Here is an 18,476-nt window from a genome sequence, read left to right as displayed (position 1 = left end):
GTCTCAGGAAATCCTCTGAGGGAGTTGAGAACCCCCCCCCCAAGGAATCTTTTAGGAAATATTGTGCCCTGATAGACGATGCACTCTGATGAAATTGTAAGGAAACTCTGCTCCTTAAGTAAAGCATTAAACACCGGGGAACTGTTTTGTCACTGAAACAAATCTCTCTCTCTCTCTCTCTCTCTCTCCATGCATCCATTCGTTCTTTATTTGAGCACAAGGTACCAATTCGTTTCGTAACTTCTTCCCGTGAGGCCTCTAATACAGGCGAGACATCTGGGCTTTCAGCTGCCTGTCACAGTCTCAAGGGCCCTTCAGTCTATGCCTCCTGTATATTTCTTAAAATATTTCCTGGGGAGTGAAAAGCGTTGATTTCAGGAAGTTTTCAAAATGTAAGTTCTGATTCCGTATGTTATTCTCCAGAAGCTCTGCTTGGCCATGGAGAAGCAAGTTGCCTTCAGTGACCTCCACGTTAGATGCCTGTAAAGTAAAACTCTAGACCCCCAGCTAAGAGAGTCATGATCGCTGAGACTCCTGTCCTGGTTCAAGATTTTGGATGCTGACTCCTTACTAACCTCACAGACTTTGTGTGTTTGGACAAAATTCCCTCTGCACGGGTGAAGACCTGCCGGATTTCCTCCAGTGAAAGTCCTATGGGTAACCCCAGCTGGTGCCAGGAACTGGTGTGTTCTCTGTCCACAGTCTCCCCCCCCATAAAATTTGGAAGCGCCTCGGCCTCAGCTGCCTGCTGAGCCTCTCGCTCGCTTCCTGCCACGGTCACACCAGGCCCGTGGCTTTGCTGCTGCTTATTCCACCCACGGCAGCGCTGAAGTCACAGCCACTGTGGGCTACAAAAGGCACAGGGGAAGCCGCCAACGACTTTATGGCCGGGGGTGGGAGAATTAGGGGGTCATCCTATGCCCGGAGCTCAGATAAACCGATTTTGGGAGAGCCTCCAGCGTTTGCCATCCACTCGTCAGCCCGGCAGGTTCTGCTGCACCGATGGCTGAATAAAAGCCTCCCTAGGCCCAGCTCCCCGCTCTCCCCCCTTCCTCCCCCCCCCATAGTTCCCCGGTTGGTGACGGCGTCGGGCAGGCTGATTGCTTCTGCACGCTGCCGGCTTAGTTGATGGCCTTGACCTTGGTCCTTGTTGTTTTCTGGTTCTGCCCAGCCTAAAATGTGGAGGGGAGGGTTTGCTTCTTGTGTGTGGCTTGCGCACAGCGCTTGGGACGTGCGTCCGGGTGGCCCCTCTTCCAATTTTAAGCTGGAGATCCGCTGTCGCTGCTGGGAGCCGGTTTTGCAGGGTGTAACCGAGATTCTTTTTTTCCTGAGTTTTATCCCCCTATTTCCTTCCAGGTGTGCTCACACGCATTACCTGGCCCACCCCTCCCTCTGTCTGAACGGGGCTTGCGTTGGGTCAGGAGTGCCGCATCCATGCTAGGATGCACGGGTCTCTCTTAGGATACCAGCCTTGTAGGTACTCACCCTAAGGATTCAGACGTCACTCTGCACATTTTCTATGTTTATTCCATGCATTGATCTGATTCCCTGCATGGCAGCCTCAGAAGTTTATATCAGTCTTATCCTCATGATAGACAATCCTAGAGGAGGGGGCGGGGGGTGTGTGTGTGTAAAGCATAATTGTGCTGTTGGGCAAATTATATTAATTGAGCATTTGCCCACTGACACAGTGAAAAATTAAATTACATTTGTGTCGGTGTAGTGAGATCATTTTGCAGGTGGGGGCGAGAGCGCCTAACCTCGGCTGCGTGTTGGAGTCATCGCAGAGATTTCCAGCAGGCATTAAGGACAGAGTCTGAGTTTTGTGTCTCTCTCTATGCTGTGTGGTCAGTCATGGGCTGGTCACTTGCCTACCCTGTGGCAAGGCCAGTTCTGTGGGCATGGGTCACCTGCTGACGGATCGAAAATCCCCAAGCCGAGCCTAACCCATGAAAAAAAGCCTCGCTCGCGAGACACGCGAGTACAGAAATCCCAGCTGGTTTGGGTTGTTTTGGTTTCCCCAAAGCAGATTTTATTTTTTTCATTACGAAAGGTCAATTAATAATTAAAAAATAAATAAATTGCATTTTAAATTGCAGGAGATGAGCTCAGATTCTTCTTTCAGTTCTAAACTGTAATAAACACTTCTGATCCCCAGGTTCACCACTGCCGTTTGAAGACAGGTAAAGCTCGTGCACTTTAACCACATTTAGTGTGTGTTATGTTTTTATTTTACAGGGTTGACTTTAACGTTCCAATGAAGAACAACCAGATCACGAACAACCAAAGGTGAGTGAGCATTGCGAGGCTGCTGTGTAAGGGCAGTGCACGGGGCATCTTTCTGTCTTTTAAGAGCGGCGGCGTGACAGTCCGAACCTTCCAAACTGGGGGAAACGCGGCGTTCGGTAAAGAAACGGAAGAGAAAATGGAAGGAGAGCGTGACTCTTCCGGTTTCAGATGCAATAACATCATGCTGAAGAGGCCCCTCTAGTCCTCTGCTGGTGTCTGGGCTCGGGCAGAACCTCGGGGTACCCAGCGCACATTCAGAGCTCCGGTCCATCCAGGTCCAGTCTGTACCCGCTGGCTCTGCTTATAGTGAAAACCTAACGGGGTTCCAGCATTGCCTGGGGTAGATGCCAGCCTGGACCTTGGGTAGAAGGTAACCCCCTTAGCGAAGCAGGAAGCCTTCGGCGAGTTTGGGTGCGCCCAGTCTGCTTTTCTGAGCTGAGCAGTGGGGTATGGTTTCTGGGTTTATCTTGGGTTCTCGCAGTTTCTGTGTCGAGGTATTTGGCATTTTTTTGGGAGAGGGTGGCATGGAAGTTGCTGCTTTATTTAGTTATTTGCTATGTTTATTTAGCACTGTTCCAGCAGTCACAGCTGTTTACAATTCAGACATTCATTGATAAAATAAAACAAATTAAACTTAATATAACTACTTGTAGTAACGATCATTTAAAGTTGCTTAAAATATCAGGCCAAATAAACATGGGAATGTAACATTTTTTTAATAAAATAATACAAATAAAATATCAACAAGAAAAATAATAAAAAGTTCAACAATAAACACAAATCCAACTAAAAACGCCCTTAAAAGAGTAAAACAAAATCTGCTTGATCACGTTTTGTGACTACAAAGCACGAGCTGGAGCTTCTGGGGGGCGGGCGGGCTTGACATGTGATGGCTGAATGCATCCTTTCGGTGAAGAGTCCCAGGCCGTGTTGGACGCCAGCTTAGTGGTGAGGGAAACCCATGGCAGGACGGGAACCTTGGTCTGACCCAGCGTGGCTTGTCTCTTGCATTCCTTTGGTTCAGACGAGGGAGCCTCGCCGAGCTTTCTCTGGAGCCTGCGTGTCCATCTTTTTAGCATCTTGTGGGGTGGTTTTTTCTTTTCTTTTTTATTATAAGAGAGAGAGGCCATCTCGGGGCAAATTCACAATGGTGATTTTAAACGTTTTTATAACAAATGGCCACGTAAATCAAGACACTCCCCTCCTTTATATGGAGAACCTTGATCCGCGGGTTTCTAAATAAGAGCGGGCTCATGCCAAACCACGTCCTGCTCCTCTCTGAGCAAACAGCGTTTCTGCCGTATGAAATCATGTCTGTAACAGGTAACAATCCTTGGCTTGCGCCCCTGCTTGTTGCACTGCGAGGGTCGCTGTTCGAGCTTCAGAATTGTTGCGTGAGGGAGGTGTCGGGGGGTTCAGGGGATGTAGCTTGGGACTGCTTCCTTTTAGTGCCGCTCCTGGCGCTCGGACCCGCGCCCCACGCCGGGAAGCATTAGCAGGACCGACCCGGAGAAGCTGCTGGGAAGAGGTGAGCCGGGGACAAGCCCCCAACCCTCCCCGTTTTGCTTTGCTCGGTGCATCAGGAATGACATTTTTTCTTTTTTGTTCCTCTGACTGCATCCGACAGGATCAAGGCAGCTCTCCCTAGCATCCAGTACTGTTTGGACCATGGCGCCAAGTCCGTGGTTCTGATGAGCCACCTGGGCCGACCCGACGGGGTCCCCATGCCTGACAAATACTCCCTGGCGCCAGTGGCGGCGGAACTGAAGACTCTGCTGAAAAGGTGAGTGGGGCCACTCCGGGGTTTGCGGGAGGGAGGATGAGGTGGGCGAGGGAGCGCTCTGTAGCCGGTTGATGAAGCAATTCTCGGTCCCCTCAGGGACATCACCTTTCTGAAAGACTGTGCGGGTCCAGAGGTAGAGAAGACCTGTGCAGACCCTGCCTCCGGCTCCATCATTCTGCTGGAAAACCTCCGCTTCCACGTTGAGGAGGAAGGGAAGGGAAAAGATGCCTCTGGAAACAAGGTCAGCCTTCCTCCTTTTTAGCTTTTCATTAGTACCAAGCCTATCCTTGCCCGTAACGCGCGATTGTCTTTTTCCTCAGCACCGAGCGGTTGTGCAGAGTTGCTTAAATGGTCAGATACAATCCAGCGAGATAGCGGGCTGAATTAGCCATTAGATCTGGGCGAGAGGACTCTCCAAGCTAGTAGATGTTTTAGCTGTACAGAGCGTGTGTAGAAGTTCCCACATGGGCGTTGCCTCCTGAGCTCCTCAGTCTATAGCAGAGCTAATGCTAGCTGAGTAATTGACTTTCCAGGGCAGTTGGGGGGTGGGGGGCGTATTTAGTATGGCCAATTATTCCTGCTGTCTACGGAAAACACAGTTTACAGGAAGTAAACTTGCTTTTTCCCTGGGGCTGGGTCCTGACCCAGTGGAGGGGGGTCTTTGAGGAGTTCCTGCAAAACTCCCTTTGCTGGCGAGGCAGACAGTGCTGCACTGTGGGAGGAGGATCTGTAACTCAGCTTTAAGTAGCTTCTGTCCACAGTGGTGTGTTTCGGCCCAGGGCATTGATAGCAGAGCTCTTGTCTGTGACGGATCGTACCTTGCTGAAAATGCAGTTTTTGAATCCACTCAGGTTTTTTTTAATTCTTCCCCAACATGTTCTGAGGAGGTAACGTCTTTTGAAAGTCTCTTTCTTTCATCTTTTTTTTTTTTTTTGAGTAGTACTGAAAAGTGCTGCTGGGGGTGCCGCATAAGGCAGCGAGGCAACTAGATATAAGGATTAGTAAGAGAAAATATCAAATTTAAAGTTTTACGTTAAAAGAAATGTACGGAGCGACGCAGTACGTGTCCGTTCTGCTACTTGGAGACAAGATGCCTGAGGAGGTTCACGAGGCACAGCCTGTACAGGGATTTCTGCACATGCTCGGTAGAGCTCAGAACTCTTCCGGCTGGGAGAGACAAGTCCTTTTAGTGCCGCTGGATGACATCACTTGTATGCAATGGCTAAGTCAACCTGCTTATTGATGGGAAAAGCTTTCTTTTTCCTTTGTGCTGCTTTAATGATTGGGAGATGTTACATACGCTCCTGTACTTCTAAAGGGAAGGACTTGATGTGAACTAATTTTAATTATAGATCAGCTTTAAATCGGGAGCTTTGACTCCCTTGCTCTTGCCTACCTCTGACATTTTCTTGAAGGTCAGGGAAGCGTCGGCTCCTAGGCAGTTGCTTTTCTTAGCCTTGCTGACCCCCACCTAATCTGCAGTCCTTGGACAGCTTTGTATAATTAGTGGAGCTAAACGCTGACATGAAGGGAGCTGACCTTTTCGAGACGGACACAGGACACTCTCTGAGCCGGGGGTTACGCTGCCGGGCCATCTGAGGGCAGAGTGTGCATTAATAGTGTCCACGGTGCTGGCGTGCTCTTCGATGGTCTGCTGGGGTTTTTAGCTGCCTGATTTTAAAAGGTGGCGGTGCGGCCCTTGCTGTGCGGGCGGCCTGAAAATCTTTTTCTGGCTTGAAGCTCCAACTTGCTGAGGTTTCTAAGAGGAGAGGTTGGCCCTGTGCCAGGGCAGGAAGGTCAGAAGGCAGACGGTGCCAGATAATAACGTCCCAGCATTTCAGAGGGGGAGCGGTGTCTGACGTGAAGTTCCCTGCAGGTGAATCACAGAAACCTGCAGCCTTTTTTTGTGTCTCTACCCCACGTCTGCTGCTGTTTGATTACAATAATGGGCCGTCGGTGTTTTGTGCGAGTGACCTTGCACATCTGACTCTGACCTTTTTATCAGCTGTTTTCCGTCCTGTAGGAAAGGCCTACTGCAGGTTAGTCCAGTACAACCTGCCTCCTCCTCCTCCTCCGGTTGGGGCGGCAAATGACTTTTTTTTCTTTCTTCCTGCTCTTCGTTTCTGTGTAGTTAAGTGGACTAACGAGAGCTGCATTAATCACCTCGTTCATGAGAGCAGCTCTGCAAATCCAAACACACGAGTGCTGGGCCGGCGCTTTCATTCTTGTCCTGGGTGTTTACTGTTGCCATAGCGTTCGGATACTCTCGCACCACCAGCACGGGCCTGCGTGTGCCTCACAGCTCCCAGTGTTTGCCTTATGCTGGTTGGAATTACACATTTAGCTGGGTTGGTGAACTCGAGCAAACTTGTCTGCCCAGTTTGGGGGAAAATGTTTGTTCTTTGCCATTCCTTTGCGGATTCAGCTCTAAACATCGCCGGTGGTTCTGATTTGGGCCGCTCGGATAGGCCCCAGCGCCGGGGCCGTGCGCCAGCATCCCCTGCGTGCGCTGGTGTCCAGCCTCGAAGTCCGATCGCTTGCTTGGGTTGATGCTCCTTGTGCCAGCGGTGGGATGCAAAGCTCACAGCCTTGGCAGAGGGGGAGGGGGGGGGGGAGGTCGGGGCAGGGATGTCAGAAGCTGCGTTGAGGTTGATGTGGGCATGGGATGAAGAGTAGGGTTCTGGCCTGCCCCCCGGGAGGCCCTGACCATTGGGAAGGGCAGAGGCTATGACAGGAAAATCTCAAGGCGTCGAGTGGTGGTTTCTGGGCTTCTCTTGCCCCCCAAGACGGCCAGGAATGTTGGCAGTCCCTGGCAAATTACCCCAAAGCAGACGCTGCCCTGAGCTGCCTGCGTCTAGTGGCAGATTATAGGCACAATGTGAGGAAGCTCCTTAAACATAGCGGATGAAAAAGATTGGGCCTTGCTGCTTTGTTTGAGCCCTTTTGCCTCTTCCTTTAAGGGCAGAATGGGGGAATCTTTTCGATAAGAGCATATACTACCCTTTCTGGGAAGATTTTAGATCGAAACGATTGCCTGGGTGTAGCAGTTTGTCCTTTGCTGCAGAGACCGGCCCCGTCCTGCTTACGAGGTGCTCATGTCCGGCTTTCATGGATGAGATGCTGCCCGTTGTGTGTTGTTTTTTTTTGTTTCAGATCAAGGCTGATGCTGCGCACGTGGAGGCTTTCCGAGCGTCCCTCTCCAAGCTGGGAGACGTGTACGTCAACGACGCCTTCGGGACGGCTCACCGTGCGCACAGGTACTTGGGGATGTTCAGGAGAGAGAGAGAGAGAGCCACGCGAGCAGGCGGTGTTAAGCCTGTGGCGGCCTTGTCTTGAGTTCCCTCCGGACCCTGTACCTCTCTTAATTTGCGCCGTGTCTCAGCCGCACCGGGGATCTCCATGATATGAGCAGTTGTGCCTGGTGGGAGCTCGGGGGCGCGGCTCCTACCCGGGCCGGCACTTCAGCAGCCGTGGCGCACCTCATTACCGGCTGACGAAGCCCTAGGCCTGTGCCGTGGGGGCTCGTTTACCTGTCCCTGATTAAAATACTTTCCGGCCTGCGCCAGCAGTAACTGAGCAGCAGTAGATAGGCTGGGGGGGGGGGGGAGGGGGGTGAAGTCCCTTCTCTGCACCCTTGGCTGATAGGATGAGCTGTGCGCCCGGTCATAGCAGGCGGTCATCCTGAACTGACCGCTGCCCTCAGCAGGGTGGAGGCACGCGGGGAGCAGGGCCAGTTTGGTGGCAGTGAGGAGGAGGAGGAGGGACCGGGATTCTCCTCCCCAGAGTTGGCAGGGCTGTGGCGGCAGCATTCACAGCACTTGGGGGGGGGGGGGGGGGGGGGGGGGGGGGTAAGGAATCCGTCCGATGGTGATACCAAGGGGTTGGATTTAGGTCCCGTGATTGCAGGGAGCCCTGCTATGTAACCTGGGGCTGGCATTTGGCTGAGTTGGGAGGGGATGTGGAAATGGTGGTGGGGAGGGAAGAAACCTATGCAAGGGATGTCTCGCGGGACCCGTGAACCCAAAGGAGCAGAAAGAAACTGGACTCTTGCTTCTGTGACTTGAAGTAATCTCTCGTCCTTGCACGCCGTCGTTTGTTCTCTTATGTGTTCGTGGTTACTGGATAAATATTTTAAAAAGCAAGAGAGAGGGGGGTGTGGGTTATTCCAGCCCAGGAGCGCGGGTCCTCACTGTCACACTTTAAATGTCTCTTCAGGTTCTGGTGCTGACTTGTGCCGCTGGATTTCTCCGGCACTGGTTTGTGGGTTTTAGGGAAGGTGAACAGAGAACGCGAGGGTTCGCTCTGATGTGATGGTAACTTCCTTGCATCCCGTCGTCGGCAGGCCGGTCCTTTTTATCCAGACTGTTGGGTTCTCCGTTTGAACGGCACCGTTCATGGTTGGGGTTTTTTTTGTTTTTGTTTTGGGGGGGCAGTTTCTGGAGGCATTAGTGGTAGATGTGAGCATTTGGGAAACCCTGCACAGGAGGCACTGCCGGCAGACCACTGATGCATTTACCACGCGCTCGCTGAGCTTCCTGCCGGAGTTTACTGAAGCAGGGACCATGACCTGGGCCGGTGGTGGTGGCAGCGGGAGAACTGGACCAGGCCTGCCTGCATCATTTGGGGCTGTAACCTTGCCCTGGTGATGAGACCCTGCCAGTGTCCTCGCTGCCACCTCCCCTTCCTCCTTCGCTCTGCTGAGCGTCTCCTGTGGCAACAGCTTTCAGCTTCCTGATCCACGGCAGTGCCGAGAGCGCCCGCTGCGCTCCCTGGATCTCGCCTGTGGTGCAAGAAGCTGGGAAAATGCTTCCCAGTGCCCCCCTAGCCTGCCGTGGGTCCTGGAGCTGGGGGGGGGGGGGGTAAGAGGAAGAGCAATGCTGGTGGGGTGGGTGCGACGGCTGAGGTTTTGCCTAGGGCGTCCGTCACCCTTGCACCAGTCCTGACTATGACGGCGGGTGAAGCCTGCAAGTCTCGTTTCGCCTGTGCGTTTTCCTTTCCTGCTCTGGCGGCTCTCGCTCGAGTCTCATGGCAGATTTAACCATTTTTACTAACGTTTTCTCTCCACTTTTTTTAATCCACTTTGTGTGTGTGTCCGTCCCCCTCCTCAGTTCCATGGTGGGCGTCCACCTTCCCCAGAGAGCTGCCGGCTTCCTGATGAAGAAGGAGCTGGACTACTTTGCCAGGGCTCTGGAGAGCCCAGAACGACCGTTCCTGGCCATCCTGGGAGGGTAAGAGCCGTCCGCACGTCGCGTCCTATCCCAGAACGTTTTGTCACTGGATCGCAAGCCCTCCCTCCCTCCTGCGCTGTAACGGAGGGCAGGCCAGGGCTGCGAGGCCCCCTCCAGGCTGCCCGAGCCGCTGCCTGTTGCCTTGCCTTGGTTTCCCCCTGAATTCCTCCTCTGTGCTTATCCCGTGCTGCCCTGAATTCTGTTACTATTTATCTGCCCCGGAAGACTTCCATTGCGTTTTACGTCCTCTCCACCCAGTAACATTTTCTGACGTTACTCCCGCGCTCCGCCTCCCTTGCGGCGTCACGTCATGACCCCCGCCCCTTTGTGCTAGAGCACGCTATCCTGTCCAGAAATGCACACGTGTTCGGTCAAACAGCCCAGTGAGCCGTGGTCTTCAGAAATTCATTAAAATTGCTGCAGTGTAATTTTCCCCTAAATTCCTGGAGGGCAGCAGTGGTCCCAAACTGCTCAGGCTGACTTGCGATCTGATTGGTCTGTGTTGGCTGTGATGCCACACATGATGACGTCACACACACAGCATGAGCCCGTATGATATCGTTCCACGTGAGGTCATGCATGACCGTATTCCCAGCATGGCTGATCTCGGGAGGGGGGGGGGGGGGGAGAATCGCAGAAGTCAACACTTGTGACAGAAAAGTGCGATTCCTCCGTCCTGCCCAGTGCAGCACTGCCCATTCCTCCACAAAAAAACCAAAAAGAAATCCCCGGCCGATGTATCCTCCCACCTCCTCTGTGCTTGTGCTCCTGCTGGAGCTCCATTAGGGGAGGTCCTGGCCTGGCTGTACCTGTTTTGTTCTGTGCAGGTTGGCAGCATTTGGTGAAATTGTGTGTGCAGGCCCCCTCCCCCACCCTCCCTTTCTCGATTTGGTTTGAACAGATTTAGGTTTTCCCTTGCTGCGGGGGATGGACAGACAGCCACCGTGCACCAGCTTTCTGTGAATTTTGCATTTTTGCTTTAGTGTCCGGTTCCTGGGCTTCATTTAGAGGGCGGTGCTGTGCTCATGTCTACGGCTCTCCCCCATGCCCCCCGTTTGTGGATGGGCTGTCCCCAGGGTCCAGCAGAAGCTTTTAGCCTCTGGGTCAGTGCACTAATGTACTGCTGGCTGGGCTGTGCGCTGTGAGCGCACCCTAGTGGCATGCTGGGGTATTGCACACACAGCATCTTCTGCACAGAGGACACTGTGTGTGTGCAGAAAATTGTTTTATGCGCCCATTTTTTGGGTTAGTGGGCTATTTTCAACTCCTGATGCATCAGCGTACTGTTAGCTTACTGCAAAGGGAGCTAAATATCTTTTAGCACATGCATTAAACCGTGCACTGAATTTCGGCGGCAGTTTTAACACGTAGCTTATTACATTGGCTCTTGATGTTTGCAAGCACTAAAGGGGCCTTCACTTGTGCAGGTTTTATTTTTACTGGGCTGCTCCGGGCCCAGTTTATGCACTTCCCCCCCCCCCCCCCCCCCCACCATCTGCCTTCTCAGGGAAAGAATCTGGGCCTGCAGCCATGTTTTTAAAATTAGGGTGGAAAAATCAATTTAAACAGATTTTTCACATTTGCTAAAACCCAGAAACCTTTTGCAGAAAGTTGGTATAAAAAGTGAAAACAAAAGGACCCTAATAAATAAGATGCAGCTGGGGGGATGTGCATAAACTGGACCCGGAGCAGCACAGTAAAAAAAAAACCTGCACAAGTGAAAGCCCCTTTAGTGTTTGCAAACATCAAGAGCCAATGTAATAAGCTGCGTGTTAAAACTGCCGCTGAAATTCAGTGCACGGTTTAATGCATGTGCTAAAAAATATTTAGCTCCCGTTGCAGTAAGCTAACAGTATGCTGATGCATCGGGAGTTGAAAATAGCCCACTAACCCAAAAAATGGGTGCATAAAACATTTTCTGCACACACACAGTGTCGCCTTGCATAAAGCATTTTTCTCTGTGCATAAGATGCTTTGTGTCCAAAAAAACACCTTGATTTGCACATAAACTGTGTGTGAAGTGCATGAATCCAGAGTACAGGACACCCCGGTACCCCGATACCAGGTTGAGCCCCATAGAGTAACCATACTCCACCTTTGCCAGTAGTTACATTTCCAGGGTTGAGAATCCATGCAGTATCCCAACGCACCTCTCTGCACGGTGGGGTAATTAGCAAATGCCTTCATTAACATGACACTTAATCGGAGGAGCACTAATTTGTGTGCACGGTTTTGCGCTGGTTTGTGCGCACACGTTTTTTGCATGCAAAGCTCCCTGCTGTATCGGGAGCAGAATTTGTGCACAGAAGAAGCACATGCACTTGGCAGCTCAGCGCACCTTATTAAACCGGGCCCCTAGTAGAGTTTCTTCATAAAATAGAGGCCCACGCCTCTCACAGACTTTCTCCCATGCTGTGCCTGGAGCAAGGTCTTCAGTAGAGGAGGAGGCATGACTGGATCCAGCTCAGGCCTGTAACTTTCGTTGAGTTCCTTCATCTCTATATTGCGCAGCATAACTTCCGTGTGGTTGATTTCTGCTACTGTTCGTAATTTCTAAAGCGCTACTGGACAATACGCAGCACGGTACAGATTCACACACACAAACACCAGCTATTTACATCAGGGAGGCAGGTGCCCTCTTTCCAGCCAGAACTGGAGTGAGCCCTGCACTGTGAGGCTGAGGGGGGAGCATCAGAGCGATGGGTTGGTGTAACTGACTGTCTCGGTGAGCGCTGAGGCTGTAGGGAGTCCCTGTTTATACCTGTCTGCTCTGTTTCATGTCTTCCCAGTGCAAAAGTCAAGGACAAGATCCAGTTGATCAACAATATGTTGGATCAAGTCAACGAGATGATCATCGGTGGTGGCATGGCCTTCACATTCCTCAAAGTGCTCAATAACATGGAGGTAGGAGGGGGGTGTGTGTGGGGCCAGCCTGGAGGCTCACGCGGGGAGGGATCTGGATTTGTTTCCTGGGGATGCAGTGACGGTGCAATGGGGCAGGGTTTAGGACCCATTACTGCAGGGTTCTGGAAAGGTCCCCGCTCTCATGGCTCCTGAGCAAAGGAGCGGCACCGCGATGACTGGGGATGTAAAATAAGGGGAAACTTTCCAGGGCAGTTATGAGCAAAGGCTCGTGGTGTCCGTTCCCAGCCCTGGTTCCGATTTGAGTGAAAAATCCGAAAGAGAAGGACAAAACCGCTGGGCTTTGCTTGCCTCTTCCTCTGTTTTTAAGTGACTCCCTGCTGCCGGGAGCATCGTGTGCTTGGAGTGGCTCTTCGTGTTGGAAATAACCAGTAAGACGCAAGCCCTGGGACTTTACAGATAAAATTCAGATGAAAATCCTACTGTTCTGGAGCTGTCAGATGTTTCCGCCCTGTCTCCCTGACCCCAGCAGCTGCCCGATCCTCTTCTTGTTTCTTCATTCAGACCGTAAATAACTTGTTACATGTATCATCCACCTCTTGCCCGAATGCTGAGTGCCCTCTGCATCTTTTTGCAGGGTCCGTGTGCCCGGTAAGGACTTTGAGAGAGCCCCAGCAATCGAGGTTTCCGATTTTAAATATTCAGGAACATAAGGCCATTGGGCCCAGCGTATCCTGTCTCTGACTAGGCCGATCCGGTTTCCAGCTGTGGCGTTAGAGGTGTCACTTTTTGCTTTGGTCCTTGCTGACCTTCCCCGGCCTCCTGTAATCCAGCGAGTCCGAATCCAGGAGGGCGATGCTGGTGCCACAGATTTCTGTTCTGTGGGCTCGTGCAGTGCTTGGCGTTTCTCGCCCCGGCTTCTGGAAGGGGACTCCCTGAGCGTTCCCTCGGTGCGCACGGCGTGCCTGGCAGAAACTCGGGAAAGGCCGTGTATTCTGTGGGCGCCTCGGGTTTCTGGAATTCCGGGCCCGAGCGTCTTCACCGCGGACCCCGTATCAAAGCGTTTCGGTCCCTGCTTAAGGCTTAGCTTTCTGTGCCGCTTGCTTCTGCCTTGCCCTTCTGGTTTATAATTCGAGGGCTTTTGTTCACCATTAAGTTTCTCGGCCATGTAGTGTGCTCTGCTGTACTGCGGGTTTATGTTTCTGATTTCATTATAGATGAACGTGCTCTGTGCATCGCCTAGAGCCTGGCACCAGGCAACCAACAAACAAACAAACAAAATATAAACCTGCTGCTCGTTCCCGGATTTAGGGAGCGGCAGAGTCCGTGTTAATGGACCCTGGCCTCCAGGAACCTCGTAGGGGACCGTTCCAGTCCCCCTTTATCATTTTGGTTGCCCTGCTCCGCACCTTTCCTGGTTCTGCTGCATCTTCTGAGAGGGGATGACCAGTCCTGCGTGCAGTACCCGAGGTGTGGTCACACCGTGGATCGATAGGGGGCATCGTTATACAGAGATCTCATTAACGGGCCAATGCAATCATCGGAAATCCAGCGAACGCTTTTAATGCACAGATTGAATTTTTTTTTTTTTCTTTTTAATTCCAAGTGCAGTAAACTAATGAGATGCTAACGAATCGGGAGTTTAAAAAAAAAAAAAAAGCAAACGGGGCGAGGGAGCAAAATGTGCGGCCAGCATGGGCTGAAGGCGCGTTTTAAACCTGATTGCTGTTAGAGCAGAAGGGGGGGGGCAGGTGGGAGAAAGCGCTGGTGGGGAAGGAGGAGGGACCGCAGAACTCTGTGTTGGGTCCCTGAGAGGAGAGTGAAAGAAAAAAAAATCACAGCAGTGCCAGAGATGAGAGGCATGGGGGGGGGGGGGTGGGCTGGTGCTGGGGGGCTGCTGCGAGGCAGTTACAGGGAGGGAATAGAGACAGAATCCTAAAACACAGCAATGGGAACTCACTGTGTGCTCCCGAGGCCTCTCCCACTCATAGGAACATAAGCAGCTGCCATGCTGGGTCAGACCAAGGGTCCATCAGGCCCAACAGTGGCCAGTCCAAGTCACAGGTACCTGGCAGGATCCCAAACATTAAATAGATGTCAAGCTACTGTTGCTTATTAATTAATAGCGGTTCATGGATATTTCCTCTTGCCACTGTCAACACACTCACTAGAAACTTTACTCCACCAAGTTTCCATTGCTAAGAAAATGCAAGGGATTTATTTCCATGCAAGGGCGCTAAGTTGATTGCACATTTTCCATGAGCAAAAATTCCTTGCTGCATGGGCAGTAAGCCTTGCACACACAAGATGCGCGTTCCAGAGCAGGTAAACCTGTGCATTCGCCTGAATGCACCTATCTGCATCGGCCTGGCCTGTAAGGTTGCATTCTCTCTCTTTGGGGGGAGCAGACAGGAGCTATCCAGGTACAGGGCGCACCTGCCAATCTGTTTTTCTGCAAAAAAAATGCGCGAGATTGATTCGGCTTTCTTAGAAGTAACTCAAGTGTTTTTACCCATCACTTCTGTCTTGTGTGCATATGTCTTGACCCCAGCCTTTATTTAACTCTGGTTTCGTCACATGGAGAGTTTGATTTAGTATATGTGTCGTGTGCTCTGTTCTGTCACATTCAGTTATGGATCAGATAGTACCAGAGGTTTCTGGGTTTTGTTGACCAAGTCCCAGGGGCTTTGAAATTGAAGAGAGACTTGGTACCCCGGGTGGGGGTTGGGGAGGGGGAGAGAGAGAGAGAGAGGATGGGTACGATGAGCACATGTCTATCCCCCCCCCCTGCAGATTGGTTCGTCCCTGTATGACGAGGAAGGGGCGAAGATCGTGAAGGATCTGATGGCCAAGGCAGAGAAGAACAAGGTGGTGATTACGCTGCCCGTGGACTTCACCATCGCGGACAAGTTTGACGAGGGTGCCAGCACTAGAGAAGCCAGCGTGGCAACGGGCATCCCTGCCGGCTGGTTGGTGAGTCCCGTGACCAAGAGCGAGGGCATCTGAGCCACTCCTGGAGACAGTGATGCAACTGCTAGGAAAGACGTACAGCAAATTGTTTTTAAATCTTTTTTGTTTGGAAGGTTATTTATGTGCATGTGTACTCTTCAGCCTCCCCAAGACAGGGGATTTCAGGTCCCCTTGCCGGTTGAGAGGTGGGAGGGGTCCCAAGAGGAAAATCTCCCACCCACCCCCGCCTGATCCATGTGCAGTACCTCCTTGAAAACACTCACGCCATATGGAGCAGGAAACTGACACCCCCCCCATCCCATGTACCTTATCCTGCACGCATTTTTTCCCAAAAAAAAGGCAGGAGTGCCCCATCGGACAGTCCAGGGTCCGCTTACGTCAAGCCTGCAGACTTGCCACGGGGATGCATGCCTGCCGCGTGGGACCTGGGGCCCTGACGTTGGGGGGGAGGGGGGCTCTCCTGTGGTGCATTGAATAGAAATGGTTCTGACTCTTCTCTTCCAGTTGGACTTGGGAGAAAGGAAAGCCCATGTTCTGTTTCATTTCCCATCTCATTCTCTTCTAAGGGTTTGGACTGTGGCCCAGAAAGTGTAAAGAAGTTTGTGGATGCCGTGGGCCGAGCCAAGCAGATCGTGTGGAATGGGCCGGTCGGCGTGTTTGAAATGAATAAATTCGCCAAAGGAACTAAAGCCGTCATGGACAAAGTGGTTGAAGTCACTCACAAGGGATGTATCACCATCATAGGTGAGTGGCTTATTCATGTTGAATCTGTGGCACCCTCTTCTTAGTGGCGAGCGGCTTATCCCTGCTGACTCTGTGGCTCTCTGCTCTTAGTGGCGAGCGGCTTATCCCTGCTGACTCTGTGGTGAGTGGCTTATCCCTCCTGACTCTGTGGCACCCTCTTCTTAGTGGCGAGCGGCTTATCCCTGCTGACTCTGTGGTGAGTGGCTTATCCCTCCTGACTCTGTGGCTCACTGTTCTTAGTGGTGAGCAGCCTATCCCTCCTGACTCTGTGGCACCCTCTTCTTAGTGGCGAGCGGCTTATCCCTGCTGACTCTGTGGCTCGCTGTTCTTAGTGGCGAGCGGCTTATCCCTGCTGACTCTGTGGCGAGTGGCTTATCCCTCCTGACTCTGTGGCTCACTGTTCTTAGTGGTGAGCAGCTTATCCCTGCTGACTCTGTGGTGAGTGGCTTATCCCTCCTGACTCTGTGGCTCGCTGTTCTTAGTGGCGAGCGACTTATCCCTGCTGACTCTGTGGCTTTCTGCTCTTAGTGGCGAGTGGCTTATCCCTCCTGACTCTGTGGCTCGCTGTCCTTAGTGGCGAGCGACTTATCCCTCCTGACTCTGTGGCTCTCTGCTCTTAGTGGCGAGCGGCTTATCCCTGCTGACTCTGTGGCGAGTGGCTTATCCCTCCTGACTCTGTGGCTCGCTGTTCTTAGTGGCGAGCGACTTATCCCTGCTGACTCTGTGGCGAGTGGCTTATCCCTGCTGACTCTGAGGCTCGCTGTTCTTAGTGGTGAGCAGCTTATCCCTGCTGACTCTGTGGCTCGCTGTTCTTAGTGGCGAGCGACTTATCCCTCCTGACTCTGTGGCTCGCTGTTCTTAGTGGCGAGCGACTTATCCCTCCTGACTCTGTGGCTCGCTGTTCTTAGTGGCGAGCGGCTTATCCCTCCTGACTCTGTGGCTCGCAGTTCTTAGTGGCGAGCGGCTTATCCCTCCTGACTCTGTGGGTCGCTGTTCTTAGTGGCAAGCGACTTATCCCTCCTGACTCTGTGGCTCTCTGCTCTTAGTGGCGAGCGGCTTATCCCTCCTGACTCTGTGGCTCGCTGTCCTTAGTGGCGAGCGACTTATACCTCCTGACTCTGTGGCTCGCTGTTCTTAGTGGCGAGCGGCTTATCCCTGCTGACTCTGTGGCGAGCGGCTTATCCCTCCTGACTCTGTGGCTCGCTGTTCTTAGTGGCGAGCGGCTTATCCCTGCTGACTCTGTGGCTCGCTGTTCTTAGTGGCGAGCGGCTTATCCCTGCTGACTCTGTGGCTCGCTGTTCTTAGTGGCGAGTTGCTTATCCCTCCTGACTCTGTGGCTCGCAGTTCTTAGTGGCGAGCGGCTTATCCCTCCTGACTCTGTGGCTCTCTGCTCTTAGTGGCGAGCAGCTTATCCCTCCTGACTCTGTGGCTCGCTGTTCTTAGTGGTGAGCGACTTATCCCTCCTGACTCTGTGGCTCACTGTTCTTAGTGGCGAGCAGCTTATCCCTGCTGACTCTGTGGCTCACTGTTCTTAGTGGCGAGCGACTTATCCCTGCTGACTCTGTGGCTCACTGTTCTTAGTGGCGAGCAGCTTATCCCTGCTGACTCTGTGGCTCACTGTTCTTAGTGGCGAGCAGCTTATCCCTGCTGACTCTGTGGCTCGCTGTTCTTAGTGGTGAGCAGCTTATCCCTGCTGGCTCTCTGCTCTTAGTGGCAAGTGGCTTATCCCTGCTGACTCTGTGGCTTGCTGTTCTTACTGGCGAGCGGATGAGTCTGTAGCACGCTGCCTTTAGCTGCGAGTGGCTTATCCCTGCTGGTGAAAGGCGAAGTGAAGTTTTTGCTGCTTGGACATCGCAGACTGGCAAAACATCTCTTCCCTATGGTAATGGAATAGTATCTCCAGCAGATCAGAGTGCCACAGATACTGTTGTGTCTGCATTTATTGTATAGTGATAGCCAGATTTCAGAGGTGGAAGTAACTCGCCACGGGTTAAAGCTCGGTTAGCATCCACCATCCAACTCCTCCCTGCAGGAGCTTCTTGAAATCTGCTGTCCAGTTGCTGAAGTCTGATAAAAAAAATCATCTGTGAGCACATGAACTGAGACAGAGCATCATCATCTGCCCCCTCACCCTATGCTTTGCTTTCTGTGCACACTGTCCTGACGTCTGCTGTGTCTTGCTCTTGGTACTCTGCATTTTTGAAGTTGCCGCTGAACTTGGGGTGATTGGCAGGTGCTGATCTCTTGTAATTCTTCATTTCTGGCCTTCCATAGCTTGGAGAGAGGATCTCCTGCAGGATTTGAGGGCAGGTGGGATTTCTCTGGGAAGAGAGAAGTTTGCATTATGTAGGCTGGCTCTGAATGCTCTGCCTGACTAGGGGGGCCATACTGAAGTGGACCCTGTGTGGTATCTGGGATGAGGTGGGGCTGTAACTTGTAAATAGTTTCCTAGCATGTAGACGGATGGACTCAGGACCAGAGGGTTATGCACCTCTACCAGCAGATGGAGATGGAGCAAGTTGACAACGCAGTATATATAGTCCTGCAGTGATATCAGCCCGCCAGAATTCTCCGTCTCCAGCAGATGGTGGACGTGCATC

At 52.2% G+C, this 18,476-nt stretch overlaps 1 protein-coding gene across 1 annotated transcript in view; it reads left to right on the top strand.

The window, feature by feature from the left end:
• Nucleotides 1-18,476, top strand: part of LOC115082687 (phosphoglycerate kinase-like) — a 39,844-nt gene that overhangs the window by 10,220 nt on the left and 11,148 nt on the right. Inside the window, exons 2-9 of the mRNA XM_029586881.1 lie at nucleotides 2,239-2,289; nucleotides 3,917-4,072; nucleotides 4,169-4,313; nucleotides 7,226-7,329; nucleotides 9,181-9,300; nucleotides 12,090-12,204; nucleotides 14,956-15,135; nucleotides 15,699-15,876. Coding sequence (XP_029442741.1) covers nucleotides 2,239-2,289; nucleotides 3,917-4,072; nucleotides 4,169-4,313; nucleotides 7,226-7,329; nucleotides 9,181-9,300; nucleotides 12,090-12,204; nucleotides 14,956-15,135; nucleotides 15,699-15,876 — 1,049 coding nt within the window. The remainder of the gene's footprint in view (nucleotides 1-2,238; nucleotides 2,290-3,916; nucleotides 4,073-4,168; nucleotides 4,314-7,225; nucleotides 7,330-9,180; nucleotides 9,301-12,089; nucleotides 12,205-14,955; nucleotides 15,136-15,698; nucleotides 15,877-18,476) is intronic.

This window comes from Rhinatrema bivittatum, unplaced genomic scaffold (genome assembly GCF_901001135.1).
Source record: "Rhinatrema bivittatum unplaced genomic scaffold, aRhiBiv1.1, whole genome shotgun sequence".
In the NCBI taxonomy this organism is placed as follows: Eukaryota; Metazoa; Chordata; class Amphibia; order Gymnophiona; family Rhinatrematidae; genus Rhinatrema; species Rhinatrema bivittatum.
The sequence above is the reverse complement of the archived record's forward strand: the minus strand, read 5'-3'. Positions and strand labels throughout refer to the sequence as shown.